This window comes from Meleagris gallopavo, chromosome 10 (assembly GCF_905368555.1).
Source record: "Meleagris gallopavo chromosome 10, MGAL_WU_HG_1.1, whole genome shotgun sequence".
NCBI classification, from domain to species: domain Eukaryota; kingdom Metazoa; phylum Chordata; class Aves; order Galliformes; family Phasianidae; genus Meleagris; species Meleagris gallopavo.
The window spans coordinates 23,483,939-23,506,631 of record NC_139413.1 but is presented as its reverse complement, the minus strand read 5'-3'; the positions used below and the strand labels follow the sequence as shown (position 1 = coordinate 23,506,631).

The window sequence follows — 22,693 nt, the reverse complement described above, 5'->3', positions numbered from 1 at the left end:
TGTACTGTTAAATGTTTGTTTTAGGGTTTAAAAAGGCACATAGGAACCATAATACATACAGGCATTAATTAACAAAGTTACTGTAAGTCAGGCTCAGAACAGACTTGGGGAGCCAGGCTGGCATGATACTGCACATTGCACAAGGCGGTGCCAAGGCTGGGTTAATCCATGTTTGCAGACCAGTCAGAGAGTCTCCTGGGTGCAGGATTTGCAGTGTGTCTCAAGTGTGATGACAGCAGCCGCTACGAACAGCATCGTGTGATGTCTCTTCAAATCTACAACCCTGGTTTTAGTATGTGTAGTAATGATCTTTCTTCTTTGCAGTCATTATTAAAGTCAAAACCAGAACGCAGCTGCAGTGGTTATTGCTGATGCTATCTGTCTGTTCCGTGCTCCCCTATCTTTTTTCCTGAAGATGATACCAGGATTTTACTGTCTGTTTCTCCTTTCAGCAGGCTGTGTTTTGCTATTTTTTAAGACAATAACAGTTTCCCAGTAACAAGTCAGTTTGCATTACTTAGAGCTATTGGCATCAGAAACCTGCTGAGGATTTGTTCTGTATTTTTGTGGGGGCAATTTTTGGACCAAACTTACACATTAATGCTATGTAACTCTTTGATCGTTAGATGCAGATGTTTCAGCTGTCCTGACACTGACCAGGTTACTTTAACTTTGTTAGTACAAGGCCTAATTTGTTTCTTCTGCGGATTTGTGTCCAGCAGCTCTGATGGGGAGGAACTTGGGCCCAAATGTTTTCAGCTGGTCTGTGTCATCTGTTTGCCAGTAACCCACAGACCAGCTGAGAGCCCTCGTTAAGGTCAGGCTGACATCAAAGTGCTACAAAGGAGAAAAGTACAGTCAGACTACAAAAATAATCTTCTGACTTGCAGATGCAACAGCAGATTTGTGTTGGAGTGCAGCATCAATTCTGAGGGACTGTGATGTGAGACTTTAACCAGCCTGTGAGTCTGTAGTAGTCTGCTGGTCAGGAAGCAAGCTGAGTGTGAGCTGAACTATAGCAACTGTAGTAATTGATAAAACAATCCGGTGTGGTTTGGAATCATCTCACCCTTAAGCAAGCAGCAATCATGAAGTACTGAACCTGCAGTCTTTCTGAGGCTCCCATCCTGTGTTCCTGTTAAACGAGCTCATCAAAATGCCCTGTTCCCACCTGGTACTGCTGCCTGCACAGGTTCTTATTTACAGCACATGTGGTGCCTTTTATCCTCAGGAGGCAGAAAATCTGAATTGCTTTCCAGGTGTCCCAGAGCAAGAGTTCGGATAAGAGGCACACACACAGAATAAAAGGCACTCATATTTTGCAAGCATTAGGAGTGGACTGGGAGTAAGGCTAGCACTGAAGATGGGAAGTTGAAATGTACAAGTATTGCACTGCTAGAAGGAGAACAGATGTGCTGAGTTTATTTTCTCTTCTTCTGGCAGGTCACCAGCATCAGACCTCAACGTGGCATTGCATGAGTGCATGGCAGCTCTGGATTTATTTCTTAGCAACAAGTTCTCAGATGCTTTGGCTTCTTTACAAGCAAAGTAAGTTGGCTACTTTTGCCAGTTTTCATTTGTTTATTTTCTGCTTCACTATCTCTCATAAGAATTAGCTAGACATCTAGTTCTCTTAGCAATCATTTATAAAGCTTTGTGGTTTTGGTTCAGAAGGGGAGGGTAAATAATATATTAAAGTTTTGGAGAGGCCAGAATAAGTGCTTTACACTTGGTTGAGTGAGTAATGTAAATGATCAAAGGTAACTACAGAAAGTTCTGAATTGCTGTCCAAAGAAGTAACCTTTTTGCTGTAGCACAGGATATGAGATTTTTTTTTTCTCCTGAAAGACTAAAATCTATCTTCTGACACTTGTTTTTTTTTTTTTTTCCTCTCTTCCCATATTTTCTTGCATTAACAAGAGTTGGTAGTTTTATGTCAGCAACTGAGAATGAATTGTCAAGCTTAGGGCATGTTACTCAAGGTTTCAATTCAGATATATGAGTTTGCTTTGTGGCATGGTTATTATTGCTATTTTCTTTAATGCTTCACCACTTGCAGAAACTTTCTCAAGGTTTGTTTTACAACTCAGTGTTGTGCTCATGTGTCCTAATTACACTGCTGCCCACCTGGAGGCAGTGAGGTCCAAAACTCCTAGAAATTGTTTTATCTTGCCAGTTTCTTTGATTTCTTTTTCATACCCTGTCCTGGAGTTACCTGTGCTCTTGGCTTGTTAAGTCATGTTTTTTTCTCCTCAGTTTGCTCCATTTATTTTTGAGCCATCAGCAAATTACATTGTCTTCTTTTGAATTACTGGAATATCAAGTAGAATTTATAGATAATGGAGGTTTTCTCTTTTGCCACCTCAGTTTGCCATTTCCTTTATCCTTAACTGCATGACTTCAGAGGTGTTAGGAGATATCAGTGATCAGATGAGTCATGTAACCAGGGCTCTGGGTGTTCACATGCAGAACTCAGTGAAATGACATGCAAACACTTTTCAGTAAACATTATGGCTCTTAGTGTGTACATTTGCTCAGATCTGTATGGGACCTCAGATATCCTCAGCAGCAGCAGGAGTAGCAGGTTGCATCAGCTGCTTTTCTACCCAGTTATGCTTTTACTTACCTCATTCATCCATAAGTATAGTTGTCAGTGTTCTGTGTCTCCTTCACTTCCTCTATCCGTGTCCTCCACAGGTTGTGACTGCTCAGGCAGGAGTGTGTGCTTGAAATCCATCAGGGTTAGTGAATGCTGTAGGTCTGCTTTGCTTTGTTGAGGTATTCACCTCAGTTTTTGATACCAATCTATGGCTTACCAAGTTAAGTACACTCTGAAAGACATTCGTGGTAAATTGTAGGCTCAAGTGTATTGCTAGAATTGGTTTTAATTCACAGCAGTGTTGTGTTGTCCTTATTTATCTATCATCAGAAGAGATCATTAAAATGGTAAGAAGAATGATTATTATTGTTAAATTCTGGTAGTAAAGCCCCTGTGCCCATCTGGAAATGCTTATTCAGTGCCTAGCATAAGATAGGGAAATGCTTAATTGAAAGGAGGTTTCAATACACTGCAAAACCTAGTGAGGCTGCGTTGTTTTTTGAAAATCCATTTTCTTATATTGCATGTGGTTTCCGTCCAGCTCTTGTTGGGCCCTGTAGAATACATTTCATGAGCTGCTATTCTCTTTTTGTACCTGAGTGTATTGCGTATTGCAAAACAATTTTGAAACTGATTTTTCACATTAGCCTGTTGTTATGAGGAAGCCTTATTCCTGTTGTCCTTTGGCAGCAAAGGAAACGCAGACCTGCAGTATTTGCAAGCGTGATTCAGAAACAAGATGCTAAATTTCCCCATAGATGATACCCATCAGGATACCCATCTCTTCAGGGAATGACTAGAGATATAGAGTGGGCACATGTGGTGATGCTGACTGTTTTCTCTGGGAGTCATCAGTTCCTCACTGCTGCCTTTTAGTGTGCTGAGATTCAAAATTGATTTTCACAGTCCGTAAACATTCTATCTTTGTTTAAAGAAATACTTCTCAGTTTCTACATGCTTGTAAAGAGCATCTTATCCTCGATTTTGCAGCTTTACCAGTTGTGTTGTAGGACATACTCTGCTCCATATTGCATTATTGTATATTCACTGAATTACTCACATTTGGCTTCCACAGTGAGTGTATTTCCAAGTGATTTGTACCATGTGTAACAGAGAGCAGATTTTGGCAATATATGAGAGTTAAAATCAGAAGATCTCTCTTTGCAGCTTAAAAAGAAATAGCTAAGGATATTGTCTAGACTTGTTGTTGAGATAAAGCTCTTTTTTCCTGTTAGGAAAATAATATCCTCCATAAAGATGAGATTTTGTTTCATAAAAATTTTAATCTGGTGTTCTTGCTTCATAGCACTGAACATTTTGTTTCCAGGAAACAGTTTTAGCAAAAAAAGTTTTAGAGTCAGTTTTTCTTTCTTAATATGGTTATAGTACAATGATGGGCTCCAATTCCCTTTTAATTCCTGCACTAAGTTTAATTAGTTTAATCTCTTATATGGAATATTGGTACTAAGTCTAAGTAGTCCAAGAAAAACATTAAACTCAGTCACCAAGCACAGCAGTTATTTTTAATATGTACTTTTTTAACTGTGACAGGAGTATCAGTCAGACAGTCCAGTCACTGGGGAGGGCACACATCCTGTGTTCCTCCTCAACCTCAAGGTACAGCAAATCAATTAAAAGCTGACTATATTTTTAGCTCTCATTTAGTTGAAAGCAGTTAATCAGCACTGAAAGAGTTGATGAGGGCAAGATTTCATATTCCTTTTTGTGAAACAAATGTTCGATATTTTAACAATTCTCCTAAAGGGAAGAGTGGTGTAATCACCTGGTATCAGATCACTTGGGAGAACAATAAAAAATAAGTTCTTGACAAAGTAATCTGGATCATTGGTTAAGCTGCAGCACATTTGTCTTGCTGCTTGTGTAGCAGAAATACGAGAACGATTCATTCTGGGCAGTGGATTTTATTCAGGAAATAGTCTCCAAAAGCCATTGGAGATGTTAGTGTAATGTTAGTTCTGGAATGACTGTGTCTGAAAGGTGAGTTAAATCCTTTCATATGTGAATGTGTCAGGTGGGTTTGATGACATTCTGCTTTATTGCTTACCTGTAAAACTGCTGTCAGAATAGTGGAGGTCTGTGGTACATATTTACATCACTGGAACTTTTAAAAATCTAAATTGCAATATTAAATGTTATCTTGTGTATTCTGAGTTTAGAAAGCTTAAGGAAGTTATTAGGATTTGAATAGAAACATTTTGTAATGACTGCCTTTGTTGTGTGGTAAAATGTAATTGTAGGATAAAAGCAACTATGGAGTTGTTCATTGGGGCAGAGAAGTTTTCTCAGAACTGTGATGGTCAAACTGAACAGTGCAGGAGTAAGGGGAGGCACGTGAAGGTGGTCTAGATCTTCAGTATGTGTTTGGATAAAGACAGTGCAGCTTCACAGGAAGCTCGGGTTAGCTATTTATGGTAAAGAATGTCAAGAACATGAAGAAGGTAATTATTTCCACCTTTTTTTTTTTTTTTTTAATGACTGGAGTCTGGAGGAACACAGCTTTATATTCTTTGTAAAAAGAACATTTATATATATTGCTGCCAAAACCTGACTTAATTATTTGTCTCACCTCCTAGCTGAAATTACTTACTAGGCTCATATTTTATAGAACAGTTTATTTCAGAAAGGCTGGGGGGTATTCTTGTTAAATCATAGCTTTTTGGCGTAGACCGGATTTAGACCATTCCTCTGACTCGTACTGACTCAGGAGCCAGACCAATGGTTGATTAAAATGGTCTTTTCTAATTGTGAACTTAATGCTTGTGGGAAATTTTCATAGGAACTAAGTCTTTATTGGAAGATGTCCAGTTATCAAAATGAAGGCTTCCTATGGAAGCTCACACAGTAGTCTAGCAGGTAGTCTTCCAACTTCTGCTGGAATTTGTGGGCAACCTTTCAGTCCCCATGTGTCCACATCCTACTGAGGCAGGTAGTGTTTGAACCCTGATCCCCCTCCATTCCTGGATATGCCTTGATGATGCCTGGATATGTCCTTGCTGTTGGATTTGTTTCACTTGATACAAGCATTTTGATACTAAATTAGTGCACAAAACTGACCCTGGGCTTTTTATAAGCTAGTGATGCATGTCCTACTATTGAGTTACTGTTAAAGAATTCCCCAAAGGATGTTAGGCTCTGTGTTTCTCACACAAAAGTTTGGCCTTCAGTCAATTCTGAGGTTAAAACACACCAGGCTTTTAGGTTTTCACACTTCAGCTGGAGAGGAGAGCAGTTGGAGTCTTCATGTAGGTGCTTGTTTCAAGTGGGAATAGGTGCTGGTCTTAAGGAGGGGCAGTGCTACGAAGATGGTAGTGGTTGTACAGCAGTTAGAGAGCAGACATGTGGCACAACTCCATAAATGCCTAAAGATATAAGCCTCTTATTCAGCCATGTGATACCAACTATTTGGGTAAGTGATTAATCAGAGTATTAGTTTATGTCATACCGACTAACTCCAGCAGCCTCCTGAGGAGGAATCAGTGTCCTGCTGAGGAATTGAAAGCAAAAAAAAAAAAAAAGCTGTTATGTCCAGCAAATTGCTGGAGAGGGAAATCCCTCTTGACCATTGTGTAGACAAAAAGTATGATTTTTCCCTTTAGAATGCTGGATTTAATATTCACCTGCTTTGATTCTGACAGCAAATTTCTGAAATTCTGGAAGAGGTCTATTTTAGTGCCTTCCCTCTGCTTTGAATTTGAAAGGATTTTATTTTAATAAATCTGAGGTGAATTGTGTTTATCTGTGCCAGCTTAGGCGGATGAGAAATCAAATGAACAGGAACACTTCATAGGTTGGCATGTTATAATTTGTTCTTTTTCTTTTTTTTTTTTCTTTTTCTACTTACACTGACAGTCTACTGAAATAATCTCAGTCTGGGAAACTGAGACAGAGCTGTCCTGACTCCGTGGGATTTTAAACCAATTTCTCTACTATTGGTCTGTTCTCCTTTTTCACTCTGGAGATGAGATGGATGTCAGCATAGTTTGGGGGCCTGCAATGCTTACAGCAGTTGGTTGTTTCCCAGAATGGCTCTTCTGCTGGGTTGGCTTAGAGGTTGATTAGAGCAGATTGTTAGGTAACCTGTGGATGTAATGTGTGCAACTGTGAGTTAAGGACAGTAGAAAATGCTGATTTTTGCATGATTTAAAGTTGTACGCTGCAAATTTCATCAGTACAGCCAGCATGCTGTGTGTCCTGGAAAAAGAGAGCCCTCAGGTACTGTGATGGAGCAAGGGAGATACCAGGTGTGTGTGTAATGCTGTCTGTGCCAGCGCTAGGTATAATTTTAATCCCTAAATCTGAAAACATGTATACAAGGCGAGTGTGGGTCATATAATTCTGGGATTTCATTTTATTGCATGTTGTCACTGAGAAGATTTTTTTATTTTTTTATTTTTATTTTTTCCTCTCTGGAAAACACAACCAAACCTCAGGAACTCTTCAAGACACTTTAGGGTGTTTCGCTCCATTCAGCAAAAGAATCAGTGCATAACAGTGAATGGTTAGGAAAGCTTAAAGGCGTTCAGATCACCGCAGTGAGTTACTAGATCACTGATGAGTTCAGGGTTGTCTTAAATTACCCTTAACGTTATCTTTCAATGCAATCCAGTTATCTAAACCCAGAGGAGAAAGAAGTGAATTGAGATGTCGTGAAAGCTTGGCAATAGAGACCTTTCTGATCAATTCTAAAGGTGTAAAGAATCGAAATAACAAATGTAGCTCTTTAGCAGTGCTTACCTGAATTGTGGAATTTGTCGTGAGTGAATTGGAAAGGTCCTCAGGGAGTGCCTATAGCAGGAATTCATCTGAGCTTTCCCTTCAACCCGTTTCCCAAGTTGTCTTTGTTGGACATCTAGGTCTGAAGATACATGGATTCATCAGCAGGTGGTAATAACATGGATACTAAGTAATGCTGTAAGTGTGTGAGGTATAGAAACCCTTCCTGCCTGAGAAACCGTGCTGGCAATGTCTACAGATTAGGATTGCTTGTATTCCTTGCATTCTTGCCATATCTTTTGGTTTTCTGTAAAAGGGCCACCATCTGAAGTCCCTCAGAATAGTATCTAAATTGAGCAATTTGGGGTGGAAAGCTGATAGAACAGAAGAGGAGGAAAAAGCCGTCATGTCTGATTTTGACTGGAATACTTCTAGTAGGAAATTCTCTTTGAAGAAGACGCTACTTTGGCCAGGGTTGTAGAATTGTGTTACTACAACACCATCTCCTTGAGTCTGTCCTGAGTAACTGTCCCAGAATAGAATGATGTCTGGATTTCTGTCACGTATTGTTGAGTTCATTTAGTTAATTTATTAAAGAGGAAAAAAAAAAGTGATTTGTCTTCCCTGAATGGTTAGCCATGTGGTTAATTCCTGTAGTTCATGTACATTTAGTACCTATCCTTGGCTCAGAATTGGAACATCTCAGCACAGTTATTGAAACTGGAGCTGTAGACGTGATTTCCTACACAGATCAGAATCTGTTAGCATTTCTTGGTTATATTAACTGTCCTTTGTGCCTGATTTCTACTTAATTTAGACCTAGTTCCTATCAGACTGATTTATTTCTGGAGTTGGATTTATTTTTTAAAGTAATAAAAACAAAGTAACCCTGCTTTGAATCTTGTGTTTTCTTGCAGAACTAAAGATAGTATGTATCATGCACTGACTTACGCCACTATACTGGAAATGCAAGCTATGATGACATTTGATCCTCAGGACATAATGAATGCAGGAAACACCATGAAAGAAGCTCAAGCCACCTGTCAAAAGTAAGTGTGGGGCAATTCAGTCACTGGACTGGAAGTTGACATCAAGAGGCCATCTAGTCCAACCTCCTGCTCAAAGGAGCCTCAATTATGAGGTCAGACCACACTCCTTAGTGTTTTCAGCACTCTGTTCCTGAAAACTTGTTTACCACAATATCTGATTTTTTTTTTTTGTCAATCAATTTTTGTCAGTTTTTTGTCCTATCCATTGTACTGATTCTGCAGGCTATTTACCATTTATAGATGCTGCAGAATCATTCCATTTGGTGGTGATTTTGCTGTAACCAGCTGTCTTTGAAACAGCGTGCACACGCACACAACATGATTCAAAAAGCCTCCTGATCCTTTCCACCATTAAAATGGGATTTTCTGCACAAAGGATAAAAGACAGATCTCAGGAGGGTCATATTAACAAAATTTTACATGGAATATTTGCATACGTAGGGAGATGATAGTGGGTTGGTGAACAGTAGAGGTATTTTAGAGACTGCAAAGGTAGCCAGCTGAAAGATACAGTTCTCATGTTCCTTCATGTTCAGAATGACCGAACTTACTTTTCTGCAGATTTAGGAAGAAATCTACAGTAGCTGATTCCATCAACAACCTTGTGCATAGACAAAGCCTTGAAAACTTTACTGAAGGTAACATTGTCTCTAATTTGCTTATTTTTGTTTGGGTTTTTCACTGGAATTAGAATTGTATAGAGTTGGCAATGTGCAAGAACGCATTAGGTGAAAAACTCAGTGATAAAACTGATGATTTATCAGCAATTGCTGGATTGGTGTTTTGGCAATTGCAATGTCACCATGTCCAAAGTTGCTGGCTGTTTTATGTTGGCTACTGACTCAATATTTCCAAAAATTACTACATAAGGAAATGCCTAGAAGTTCATGGGGAAAATGCCAGAAAGGTTCCAGATTCAAGAGTTTCTGGAAATAATCTGGGAAATTTCTGCAAAATTTCTCTATGTAGCATTACTGCTTAGAGTTGCTTTGGTAGTCTAGAAACAGTGCAGGTAATTTTGAAATTGCTTTTCTCAGTTTGAGATTTGTGAGTTTATTCCTTTATTAATGGTCTAAGTTTTGTTTAATTATTTTTCATCTGATTGATTTGTTCTTTTTCCATTCCATATGACACTAGAGGAAATCCATGCAGAAATTTGCTATGCTGAATGTTTACTTCAAAGAGCAGCACTCACATTCCTCCAGGTATGGCTTCTTGCATAGCTCATTGCAAACAAAATACTATACATGTTCTCTTTGTTAAAATTAATGAATTGTAGATGCTGTTGTTTGACCCAATGGTGTACAACTCTTTAATCTGGATTATTTTGTCTATTTTATTTCCATATTCTTCTTGACATGAGCAGTCTCTAGCACTAGAACAGTTCAAGTGATGTCTGAAGCTATGGCAGCAATATTTTTTAGAACTTCCCCATTGTAACTGTAAGAAAAGAATGCTTTAATGTAATGTCTCTCAATTTTAAGCACTGTTTCCTCATTTATCCATTTTTAGAACTGCTTATAAATACATGAGAAATTACAGAGTAAGAAAATAATTTCCAATTTTCTTCTGCATCAAGAAGACCAGTTTATTTGCTTCCTCTTCCATTCTGTGCTCAATTTTTCATGAGCACAGGAACTAGTTTTACACTTTGTTCCAACAGCTGCTACAATCAGTTAATTTTGATGCTTAATGTAAGTGACCAAACCCAGCTGAAAACACATAGAAATTAGTATCAGAATTTTGAGGGACAGGTTGGACTATTCTTGTGTTGGTTATCTCTGTTGCTGGTATCTTGAGTATATAACTGAGAATACATGCTTTGATATGCCCAAGTCCTTCCTAACTAGTAATACAACTCGTTCTACAGAACAAAGCAAAACAGAATCACATCGTTGTGTGATTGTTTTGATGGGATATTATTGGGATTCAATTCTCTGGGAATATATCATCAGGAATTGCATGTCTGCTTATGGTGCGTAGCTTCTGTCCTCAATCTGTCACTCTTGAAACCATTCTTTAGGACAGCTGTCAAAGGCAGGTCAGTCTACAGAAGGAAGCACCTATCCTTCAGTTTCTTCTAGAGTTTGCTTTTGGTAGGTTTGAGCAGATCAATTCCTGACTGGCAGAAAGATGGAAAGCTCTTTGGGCCAGATTCTGTCTCTGTTTACATACTGATGAGCATGACTGGGGCCTGTTTTCTTGTCAATAACAGTAAAATGTTCATCTAATCTATGCTCTTTTCTCCACAATGTGTTGTACAGGCTCTCAAAATACCATAACAGAAAAAAATCATCTGCTGAAACACATGTAGCTTTCTTGTCCCAAAGTAATAGCAGATATCAAAACAAACTAGAATAACAGATTAGATGTGATTAATGGAGCAGGAAACTACCACCAGAAATTTCTGAGACTAAAGACTCCTCTCTTTGGGATACAGCTGTTGACTAATGGTCCCCCAGATACTTTCCTGTAACTTCTCAGTTCATTATAGCTAGTAAAGTACCATGCTACCGTACAAGTATGGGGGCTCACAGATACTCGATTCAGACCAGAAAGAGCACATCCTGCATAACTTTACCCTGCTTCCTTTTTTTAGGATATGAAACTATATTCTGTAGACTCTTGAGGACAGGCAGTTATTTGTGTTTGGTGCTGAGCCAGGAAGCATTCAGATCAGGAATCAGCCAGGAATCATTCAGAACATTCAGAAGGACAAATGAGAAAGCTATTTTTCTGAAACAGTCATAAGTGCATGGACTGTAGAGGCCATTCATTAGCTCAGCTCCCTGTGTTCATTACGGAAATTCAAATGGTCCACAGGTCATGGGGGCTCTCCTAATTACAGAAGGCATCAAAGTCAAGTGTTTGTGTGTATATGTACATATCTAAACAAAGTAGAAGTGTTTAAATATAGAAAGGAAGCCATAAATCCATGTATTGTTTCTTAGACAATTATACTGTGTGTGATGATGGTTATGTTCGGGGCCTGTGTTCATCTTCAGATGATAAAAGCTGTTTATAATGCTTATAAATCTGTATTGCTTGTGTGTTTTTTTTCCTTTCTCGCAGGATGAGAATATGGTTAGCTTCATAAAAGGAGGCATCAAAGTCAGAAACAGTTACCAAACATACAGGTATGTTAGAGAGATGATAAAATTAAGTGTACAGGTGTGAAGTCGAATTCTCCAATTCACAAATGAATCAGTGATTTATTTATTCCAGCCTTTATTATGGGCCTTGTATCTAGAACCTTTCTTAGCCCACATGGATTCCTTCTTTGCGAAATGAAAGGCACTGCTATTATGGTTGAGTTGGTTTACAAATTTGCATTAGGTAGGCAGGGAATGGGGGGAAAAAAAAAGAGGTAGTGAACCCCTTCCCTGTTAACTCCCAAGGTTTGTCTACTTCAGATGAGACTGTGCATGAAACAGATCATCAGGCATATAAAATAGCATTTCTTTATTGTTCTAGCTGCAGCTTTTTTTGGAACATCAAAAACCTGTGGGTGAAGCGTGAGTAATTCCATTAAAAAGGCATGAAACAAAAAATTAAGAGAAAATAAACTGAAGAGCTTGCAATGGAAAATACAGCGGACTTCAAAGAAAGGTCAAACGAATTTACAGGAAATAGGCTTATCGGAGCTAATTAGCATAGAACAGATGCAGTCTTTCCACGTCACAAAGTCCCCAAACAGGCAATTCCTAGAGGATGCTTTCCCTAGCATATGTCGCTGTCTGTGTGAAATATTGGGTTAGCTGGACCTTTAATCTGGTTAAGTAAGGCAGTTGTTGTACTCTAAAGAGAAGGTGCATGCTATTAAAAATGATAAGCAGGGTTGCTTATCTGAATTTGCAGTGTGTCCATTACTTGGTGTCTAGAAGCTAAAAACATCTGTGTAAGCGTATTTATGTTCAGGCAGTAATGGAGAGCTATTTTCAACATGTGCAAAGTGTTCTGAAGTGCAGTAGTAAATTCTGAAAAGATGCATTAAAATGTATACTATGGGAAGCATGCTCAATTTTGCCTCAGTAAATTAAGAACAGTTTTAGTATATGTAAAAAGCAAGGTGCCATAAAACTGGTAGAACTTAGGTGGTCTCCTTCAAAAGAATGATAAAAACGACTTACATATATCTGGAACATATTTTAACAAGGCAAGTTTTTATGTGAGATTGGCATTTATTGTTTTTGTACCTTTGATGTGGCAAGAAATAATTACTTGCAGCCCTGATGACAGTGTGGTGCAGAAGGCTACGGAGAAGATGATGAAATGAGACTTTATTTGCATTGATTGATTGATATTTATCACAACATAATTGGTGGTATAAAAAGCCAACCTTCCTTTCTCTGCTGTCAGCAGAGCAGCAGCAGAATCCCCGGCAGAGATGTTAGGGGAAAATGTTGCAAAGATGCAATTCTAAAAATTCTCTTTCAGGGCTGAAAATTTACCATATACTATTAAAAAAAAAAAAGATGGAATTAAATTATTTACAAAGAAGCGTTTGCTTTAAGTGCATAAAAAGTTTTCTTGTGTACCAGACACATAATGACATCCAGTCTGGGTTCCCCAGAAGGATGCTGAAAGGGAGAAAGATGACAGTGTCCACTTGTGCAGGCTGGAGGTGACCAAACGCAGGTTGGATTTTTTGTTGCAATTACAACGAAAAGTCATATATCCATTAGCAACAGTCAGCAGATACAAACTGGACAGCCTGAATGGTAATGTGTGGCTGCCGTTGAAGCCAGCATTGTTGGGTTTATTCCCCCCACTAATAAACAAAATGAAGTAAAACAATATTGTGATAAACTTGTGGCTGTGGAAAGCTTGGGGACAAAACAGCTTCAGATCTGGTTGGATTATGCAGGGAAATAAGGGATACTACAGAACTGAGATCTATGACAATTAGAAGAACAAGTAGTAATTTCTGATAACCCATCCTTTTAAAATAATAATAATAATTGTCTTTTCCTATATTTAACAAAATGTTCTTTTGATTGAACAGGCACGAAATGAAAACACAATCTTTTGCTTTTTCAGGGAGCTGGATAGTCTCATACAGTCTCCACATTATGTCAAAGGAGAGAACCATCTTCATTTTGAGGGAGGTGTAAAGCTTGGAGTTGGAGCCTTCAATTTGGTATGTATGCACCAGCAGTTTTTCTCTGGAGCTGAAAGCTAGCTAACTGAAAGTGTTGATAACTTAAATACCTGAAAAGTTCCGTGGACATCAGTGTTACTAATCATGTGGTGAAGGCCATTGTTTCATGCCGTTGTTTGCATTCTGCTCTGAAAACAAAGGGTCAGGTGATGGTGGTGTGGTACAGGTGTCTTCTGCAGCACACAGCAGGATACTTCTTGGTGGATCAGAGGCACTGACCCAGAGGTACTGAAGGATGCACTGGTTGTTGAGGTGATGGACTTCAGAAAGTGCCAGGTGCTTCCCTCAGCTTGTCTTAAGCAGTGTGAGAGTCTGGCCTGAGCCCCGGTGTTGGATTTACTGCACAAAGAACAAATATGTACTGTGCAGTACACACCCAATATTTCTGGGACTTCCCAGAAGTGCTGCAGTTACTGTGCGTGTGCTATATAAACATCTTTCTGTCAGGGAATCCTGGAGACACAGCAGTCCTGAGTCAAATGGATATTTCTGTTTAAATTGTATACAAAAGACAGCAAGTATATAAATTTACCCAGAGAATCCTCAGATATATAAAGATGGTTTTAGTCATTTTTATGGACTATTTATTATGTTTGGAAAAGTGGTATAAGGCAGTCTTATAGCTGAGATGCAGAAAGTCTGCTACTGTGTAACTGTTGCTGGCTTTTTTTTTCTACAGACATTGTCCATGTTTCCAGCACGAATTCTGAGATTACTGGAGTTTGTTGGGTTTTCTGGAAACAAGGTAAAGGTGAAATAAGTGTTGTTGGTGTATTTCCCTCACTGCTGAGTTTAAAAAAATATAAATAAAAAAAGAGTCTGAAGTTTCTTTCTTCTTTCTTAGATTAGTTGTAACTGAAACACACTGATAGCTGTCACAACATGTACATGCTGGCACTGGGAGAGTAACTCTTGCAACTCCTGTATGATATCCAGTTGGGGGGGGAAAAAAAAAAATTTCATTTCTGATTCATTTTTTTCCATGTCTTTAATGATCAACGCCTACATTCAACGCCTACATTCTCGCTGCCTGAAGAGTAGTAAGTGCTTCTTTGCTTGGAGAGTAACCGGTCTGACCTGTGTTGCTTGTACATGTAGACTGTGGCCAGTTTAGCAATGAAGCACCAGTAAACTTACATGAACTGCAGTAATTTTGCACAAGGCAGATGGACAGAAAGTGATACTCCCTCTGTATTAGCTTTGTGTGGATGCACTGTTTCTAAGCAGGATACTATATTATGGAGATCACTTATTTTATCTTGGCTTCTATTCCTTGTACCTGCCTTTGTCTGTTTTTACACCACCACGATATGAGATTGATTCAAAGTTGGGTTCCTGTATTAAGGAAACATTAAGGTTCACTTAGCTTAATGTACTGGTTAAATTTATTTCATAAATGTTGGATAAGTTAAGTGTTTGTTATCCCTCAAACACAGCAAAAGCAGTGTAAACAAAACTATTTTATTATAAAGCTTTCTATTTACCAATCAAGTTTAAAGGAGAAATGGAGAAAGAGGATTCCTTAATCAGAGTTGTACCCCTAGGTGATGAGTGGGTGAGTGCCATTGATATTTGATTAGCTTATAGGAAGGATCATAGAACTGGACATAAAGCATCATGTTTAAAAACAAGGAACATTTGGCAGAGTATTAATTCGAATTTGGAAATTTCAGGGAGCTTATCAGGAGCTGTTTCACAGGCAATAAAGGCAAAAGTCCAATACTTTCACCTGTCTGTTATGAAAACAGAGTATCTAAAGATTATCTTAGAAAATGTAAAGGTATTTCACATCCTAGCAGAATTCTGAAAAAGAAATCATATAGAATCACCAGTGGCTTGGGCTTGGAAGGACCCATCTAGTTCTTTGTTGAAAACTCATCCTATTACTGCAGGTGAAAATTTTCCCCTTAATTTAATTTCTGTTCTTTTCCTTTGGCCCTTGGGTTTGTTGTATGGCTGAGAGTGGGCTGCTGTTTGTGTTGATGAGTCAGATCCTGTTCCAGTTTTCTTAATATCTGTTTGAAGCATGACCTAGATTACCATAAACCTGGTATTTGCACACCGGAATTATTTATTTTAACATCCTAAAAAAGTCTTTCTGCACTTGACAATTCTAAACTAGATGCCCAAAGTCAGAAACAAGATTGCAGTTGTATTTGTAATCCTTTCCAGTGGAGGTTTCCCAAAGCTTGAAAGAGGAAGCTATCTTCTGCAATACAAGGGGCTTTAAGGTGAAAGAAACAGTAATGGAAGAGGAGAGGAAAAGTTTGTGTTTCATGTGTTGCAGCCCATCTGGAGGAATGAATTTTGATTAAGTCTGTATGACCAGGCAGTCATTTCAGTTAAGTGCTCATGGTGAGCACCAGGCTGTGCAAAGGATGAGAGAGCTGTGATTAGAGCCTTGAGCAGCTCGTACTTCACCTGAAAGAGCTATAGCATGCTGGAAACCAGACTGCTTTTGGTGTGACTAATGTGTTTATTAAAAGTGGGTGTAAAATTGCATTAAGATATCTCCCATGATACTAATCTGCCTTAAAGCCAGCAGACTTGCCTTTAGTGGCTCTCCGTCTCTGTGACATGTCATGGCTGTTAGTCGTTGAGGACATGCCCAAAGCTGGATTAATTCCTCAGCCAGTTGTGGGCATTGCAGACATCAATTTAACTGCAGTCTGGAGTCTCAGAGCAGTAGGTAGGGTGTGATCAAGAAAGTATAAGAGTAGCCTGAGGCTGCCTTGTTCCCTTCTACTCAAAGAAGTGCCAGTTTTGCCATTCTCAGTTGGAGCTCCTTTTCCCTTGTATCATTAGTCAAACTGAGGGCTTATTTGTGTTGAATTGTGTGGCCTTATATTTAGGTATTGACATTCTAGGGAGAGGAATGCAGTTTTACTTGATTTCATAAGAAATTCTGTGTGTTGAGGTGTATACATAGTGCGTTGGCAGGTACACCGTTCTGTACTGAGCAGGCTGGCTTTCCCCACACACTCAGGTAGTTGATGAGGAATGCATCCTATCCAGACTTCTCATGTTTAATGATGACTAACTTCTGGTGAGCAGTCACAAGACTCCTGTGGCTAATATATGCTGTCATTCTTAGTTTATAGAATGCTACGGATATTGCGCTGCTAAGCACAAGAAAAGTTTGACATGAGTCAGCCATATGTTGCCTGCAACTCATCAGAGGGTCAGCTGGCAGCATGAATTCAAGGAAAGACTGGAAAACTTTCAGATAGAACCAATTTATTTCAAATTATACATTCTGATGTGGGAGGACACTTTTTCCCAAGGCAGCTGAATTGATGAATATTTTCTATGTCTCAGTTTATAATAAAATGAATTCCAGTTTCCCACTGAGCATCTTCTTGATTTACATTTCAGTCTCCTGCAAATTTGAAACTAGAGTTATTTACTGAGATGCATTCAAGTGACCAATCTACCAACTTAATTAGTTCTTCATAAAAACTATTTGTGGTATCCATCCTTGCTACAACTTCAGTGGTGTGATCAGGTCATGGGACATGAGCAGCGAGCTTGTTTTGCTTTCTTTATATAGATTTGTAATTAAACAAGAAGAATATAATACAAGAGCTTTCATGTCAGGAAAATAGATGGATTTTAGTCACGGCTGATATGGCTATGAATCAGGCCATGTGTTCTTTAATAATGCTTTTAAGCTTCATTGTGTTCATTCCACGTTCAATGAAGAAATCCCCACTGCTTGCCTTGGGACTCCTGTTTGAAAGAATGTTGGATATCTTGGATCAAATCAATGAGATATCACTTTTCCTTCTAATGTAGTGACAGTACAGGGAATTAAGAGCATGGTATGTTCTGAGTAACTTACATAGAAAGATAAGGGGTTTTGTACTGGATCGTGGCATTTGTCTGCAAGAAAAGTGTGTTGCTTCCTGCTCTCTGTTAGACCTTATGCTCTGTGGAGTAGCCTCCATCTTGTGTTAAATTCATATGAGTATTTTAGAGAAATTACTAACACTTGTTGGCTTGACATCTCTTTGATATTGTAGCAGTATGTCCTGTAATAGACTGTTTGGAAGCACATCCTGGTATTTTGGCATTGCTCCCGTCACCAGTGGCGAAGGTGTGGGAGTTATTTATGGCTGTTAAAAGGTACTTCTTTACAATTACACATAATGTACTTGCTTAGTGGCTGGCACCAGCGAGTGTAGTTTGTTTAGACAGTAACTCTTTAGGCTCAAGTAGCAGACTGGGCACGGAGATCCTCAGCTAATCTCTGCTGAGGATCCTATGGGTGTCACAACATTGCCCAACTCATGACTCCTCTTAGGTTTTCTCTCTAATCTCCATTGGCCCCTTCTGGAGAAGGAGATGTGTGTAGTGAGGTGATTCAGAGAGCCTGACAGGCTTCCATGCTGAGTTGTTCCTCAGTTGAGTGTGTCCATCTCTGCCAGCTGCAGAAGGAGCCAGGGCAGCCTGTCTGGGCACAGTGGCAAAATCACACTTCTTAGTGATAGCAGTCATCATCCCACTTTGGTTATCCCACTATAACAGAAGCAGTTCGCAAGGATTTGGGAAGGAGGAGCAGCTTTGTTCAAGCCTTCTCTGCAAGAAAGTATTGCAATACTATAAGAAATACTTCTCGATTTCTTATTTTACAGACTGTGTCTTCTGATTATATTATTAATTTAATGTAGAAAGTTTGGGGTGTTCATATCAGAGTAAAGAGTAAGCATTCTTTAATTGCTTGTGCAGGACAAAATAGGATTTTACACGTGATGCTTGGTGAGCTCCCCAGTCCTGTGTAACTGTTCAGTTTAAGAATTTAGGCTGATATTTGCCAGATTTGCAGCTATCTTTTCTTTAGAATAGGCACTTTCTTAATCCACTTGCATGACTGTTACGGCTTTCATAAATGCAATCTCACATGGGATGGGTATGGGCTGCATTTCTTATGTCATACAGAAGTTACCTAACCCTGTGGGGCAGGGTACTGTTGTCTATAAAGGCTGAGTGGAATATCCAGCTTGAAGAACTTTTTTTAATAAAAAAAAAAAAAAAAAAAAAAAAAAACTGCTTTGGAAATCTACTTTAAAATTATTTTTCTTTTTTTCCTGACAAAATTCATTCTGCAGAGTGCTTTGTCTTCCACCTTGTAGTTCTGCAGTGCTACTTTTTTTTTTTTTAAATCCAAATATTTGTGGTTTTCATCTGAGCAGTTGGAAGAAGTTGAGCGTATCGTATTTTGCAGGGGTTTTGTATCAATCAAACTTCTGCTTTTAGCAGAAAATGAAGTTGACTTCATTTGCTGAGTGCTTGCTTTCCAGAAAGCCATTGATTTTCAGTAATGTTTTTCACATCTTCTAATTTCTTCTGAAGTGACGTTCAAGTCAATATTCTCGTTATTTGTATCCATGCTGGATGTGATACTGACTCACCCGCAGAAGTTTGTGACAGTGGTACCTTTTCCCATAATAGTCATTAATGGAATAAGTTAACATTTATTAAAACTTAATATAACTGTTTACATTTAGGAGAAAAAAAAATTAGCCACACTAGTTAAGTGAAAGCATTTGTATGGTGGAAATTAGAATATGATTGCAGCCTTCAGGATTTGTTCCATAAGGTTAAAAGTGGGGCAATGTAACACCTTTCCATTGGTAAGGACACATAAAAGATGAAAATCAGTGCTGAGATTGTGCTGTGAGTGTTCTCTGTGATAGCTTCATCAGGGGCTCCAAAAGACATCCCTATTTACAGTGTTTGAATTGGATGTCTTTGTAGTGGCATACAGCACATTCCAGTAATTTTCCGCTGCAGCCATAGTGCACCTTTCTAAGCAGCATCTTCCCTGCTGCAAAGTGACCATCACACTATGCACATTTACTAGAAAGCAAATCCTCGTGGTTAGTGTTTGCACGTTTATAATATTGCTCTTGATATCATGGAACCAGTCCTAGAATGTGCTGCTAAATGCTGCTGCCTTTGGAGCTTGAAATCTTTGTGCTCACTTGGAATATGAATACAGCTTTACAATTGATGGCCTTAGTTCTTCCCAAAGAGAACTGAAACATTCTTCTTTACATTACGTTTTTCCATCCATGATAGTGGTCCAGCAGCCCTGCTTCATTTGTTAATGTGCTTACTGATGTCCTTCAGCACTGTTATCCTTTGCCCTCCTAGTTGCACATTTTTTTTTTCCTTGATGTCTTTTCCAGAGATTAAGTATTAAATCCTTGAAAAGCTGTTAGATAATTTCATATGTGTTTGTGTCTCTGATTGCTATGTAAACAATTTGCATCAGTGTATTTTGGGAATCTGGTGAGTGAGCAATCTACAGATGACACTGTGGAAGCTAACAAACTAGCAAAAGGTGCCTTTGGTTCTCTTCCAATCCTTTGTCTTCTTTACCTCTGTCTGCACAGGAGCGTGGTCTGCTGCAGCTTCAAGAAGGAGCATCCTCATACAGCTTTAGGTCGGTGCTGTGTACCATGCTGTTGCTTTGCTATCATACTTTCATGACCTTTGTGTTAGGTAAGATTGCTTATAATATCTCTTGGATTTGATGAGTTCTTGTGGGACATGGGGGGGGAAAAAGATGATTTCATCGCCTGTATGTTGGTGAAATGCACATTTAATCTGATTATGAACATTGTTTGTGGGTGGCTTTACAATAGTGATTGTACCTGAAGAGAGAATCTTCAAGATAGAGGTTTGTTTAATGCATAAGATGGGAGAAAATGGGGGATAACAAAGTCATGAAAGCTAAATCTGTCTTCTGTGGAAGTTTGAAATTTGGGAGATCGCAATCATAACTATAACTGAGATTACTTTCCTAAATACTTTGATCATGCTTATATATCGTCTTTGTCTTTTTTGGGAGATGGTAGCTTCTAAATGAGAGAGCACACTTCCCAATTAGCTACTATTAGAATTTTTTCAAAATGTATTGGTCTACACACTTTCAATTCATTAAGCACGGTGCTGTTTGGATCTTCTTGCTTTTTGACTTAGTGAAACACTGACCTGTATTTACACCTGATTTATGAGATAGAGAAACTTCTGTATTGGCCAGATAAAGATGGCTATCAGTACCTTGCTTTCCTGTTTTGTCTTGTTGGGTTTTTTTCTACTTATTATTTTTTATCACTTGCATTTTTATGCACTCTAGGGACAGGAAAAGGAAATGTTGAGGAGGCAGAAAGGCTACTTAAACCTTACTTGGCTCGCTATCCAAAGGTAAACTGAATCATAATTCAGATTGGTGTGATTGCTTGATGTTTCCCTGCCAAATAGCTAAGATATAGACTGTATAGACAGCTCGAAAACTGTTAAAGAACACTTTTATTTTTATTGTTATTTATTACAGGGAGCCATATTCCTGTTTTTTGCAGGCAGGATAGAAACACTGAAGGGTAATATTGATGCGGTAAGTAATCCATTTGCTCTTGAAAAAATAAGCCTCAAAAGCTTCAGAAAAACTCCTCCAGGAACAGTGTTTTTCCTTTTTGTTTTTATGTTTCCTGTAGCTTTGGCCTGTATGAATTTATAGTTCATGAATTACAAGTCGGAATTTTGAAAACTATTTTGACTAGCTTGTTGGAACAGCTGTTGTCAGTACCCTTGATTTGTGGTGATAACCTCATCTGCAAATATCAATGACACAGTTTCCTCATTGTCTTTCATATCCTGAAGCAAGTCATACCTTTAATAACATCTCATGATAATATTTTGCCTTCTGCCTGAATGGAGACTCAGTCATACAAAGCCTGGAAAAGTTAATGCGTGGAGAATGCATGTCCAAAATATTCCAAGACTGGAATCAGCTGATTGCAGTGCTATAGCCCCTTTGAAGGCTTTTGAGCTATGACAGTAAATGTTAGCTGCACATCTGTCCTCTGATTTCACTTTCCCAGTTTCCCTAGGTACTAACATTCATTTTAAGTGTACGTAGGACTGACTATATAATCCAAGAATGGGAAGCTCTGTGGCAGGGATAAATTTGCTAACCCCAGGGTAACTGTGGAGTCGAGGATCTCTTATATGAGGCCACCAGATAAGATCTTCGGTAATGCTGGGTTGTTTTTAATTAGAAAGTTGCAGGAGCACCTATGAAGGCAGATCATGGCAAGCCAGGTTCTATTACATTTACATGTGATTAAGGCAGTATCTGGAAATCTCTCTGTTCAGGCAGTTAATAGGTATGAAGAGTGCTGTGAGGCTCAGCAATACTGGAAGCAGTTTCATCACATGTGTTACTGGGAGCTCATGTGGTGCTTCACCTACAAGCGCCAGTGGAAGATGGCCTTCTTTTATGCAGATCTGCTAAGCAAAGAAAACACCTGGTCAAAGGTAAGTTAAGCAGAACGAGGACAAAGTATTGAGTGGCACACATAAGGCCCTCTAGTATCCATTGACTCTTAATCAAATAGAGCTGGCTTTTTGTAGCTTTCAGCTGGCTGAAAACTGTAAAACAGATTCTGATCTGTTGTGGCTTATAAAGCAATGTGAAGTGTGAACATTCAAACCAGTATAGACTGTGGGCAAACAAAAATCTTTTGGGCCCCATTTGTAGATGAACAACCTGCTAAAGATGTTCTGCTGTGTATTGACTGGTCGTTTTATCAGCACACAGCAGTTAGTGGCAAGCTGCCATTTCTCTCATTGCATTATGGATATAAGTTCTGTTGGTGATAAGTGAGGCTCACCATGATGGTGCTTCTCTGATAATAAATGTAGTCAGAAGATGTGCTGTGCCGTGTGCATATGAAAAGGAGAAGTTCTCAGGTCCAAAACCCTAATAGCTTTTCCTCACCCTTCACCTGAACCTTGGGGGGAAATCTGTCAGAAGAGTTTTAAGTCTGGTAGGTGGGTGCTGAGGTTAACTGGAGTTCACTGGTTTGTTTCTCTTCAGTCTGATCATGCTGTGGTTTGTTTTTTCCTATTACATACGTTGTATGTATTGACCAAATACAGCCACATGTGAGCTGAACAGCCAGATGAGGGCAGTTCACACAGTGTTCCCAGCTGGGTAAAATCTGTAGCAAGGACTCCTTGTGCCCCTGGGAATTCCAGCAGTGCTCTGAGCCAGATGCATTGGTCTGAGTAGCTCCCACAGGATTGTTCCTTAGTAGAGGAGCAACACTTGACCAGAAGCTCAGATATCCTGAAACACTG

The 22,693-nt window shown here is 39.0% G+C and overlaps 1 protein-coding gene across 5 annotated transcripts in view; it reads left to right on the top strand.

The window, feature by feature from the left end:
* The window catches only part of TTC39A (tetratricopeptide repeat domain 39A), a 49,412-nt gene that overhangs the window by 8,092 nt on the left and 18,627 nt on the right, over window positions 1-22,693 (top strand). For 4 of the 5 annotated variants that reach the window (XM_085231267.1, XM_085231268.1, XM_085231271.1 and 1 more), the window contains exons 2-12: window positions 1,444-1,548; window positions 8,251-8,382; window positions 8,944-9,020; window positions 9,520-9,587; window positions 11,455-11,519; window positions 13,423-13,522; window positions 14,223-14,288; window positions 19,942-20,050; window positions 20,688-20,755; window positions 20,886-20,945; window positions 21,707-21,868. In XM_085231267.1, coding sequence (XP_085087393.1) covers window positions 1,444-1,548; window positions 8,251-8,382; window positions 8,944-9,020; window positions 9,520-9,587; window positions 11,455-11,519; window positions 13,423-13,522; window positions 14,223-14,288; window positions 19,942-20,050; window positions 20,688-20,755; window positions 20,886-20,945; window positions 21,707-21,868 — 1,012 coding nt within the window. Of the gene's footprint in view, window positions 1-1,443; window positions 1,549-4,565; window positions 4,598-8,250; window positions 8,383-8,943; window positions 9,021-9,519; window positions 9,588-11,454; window positions 11,520-13,422; window positions 13,523-14,222; window positions 14,289-19,941; window positions 20,051-20,687; window positions 20,756-20,885; window positions 20,946-21,706; window positions 21,869-22,693 lie in introns of those variants that run through there. The other variant, XM_019618775.3, reaches the window with a different exon arrangement.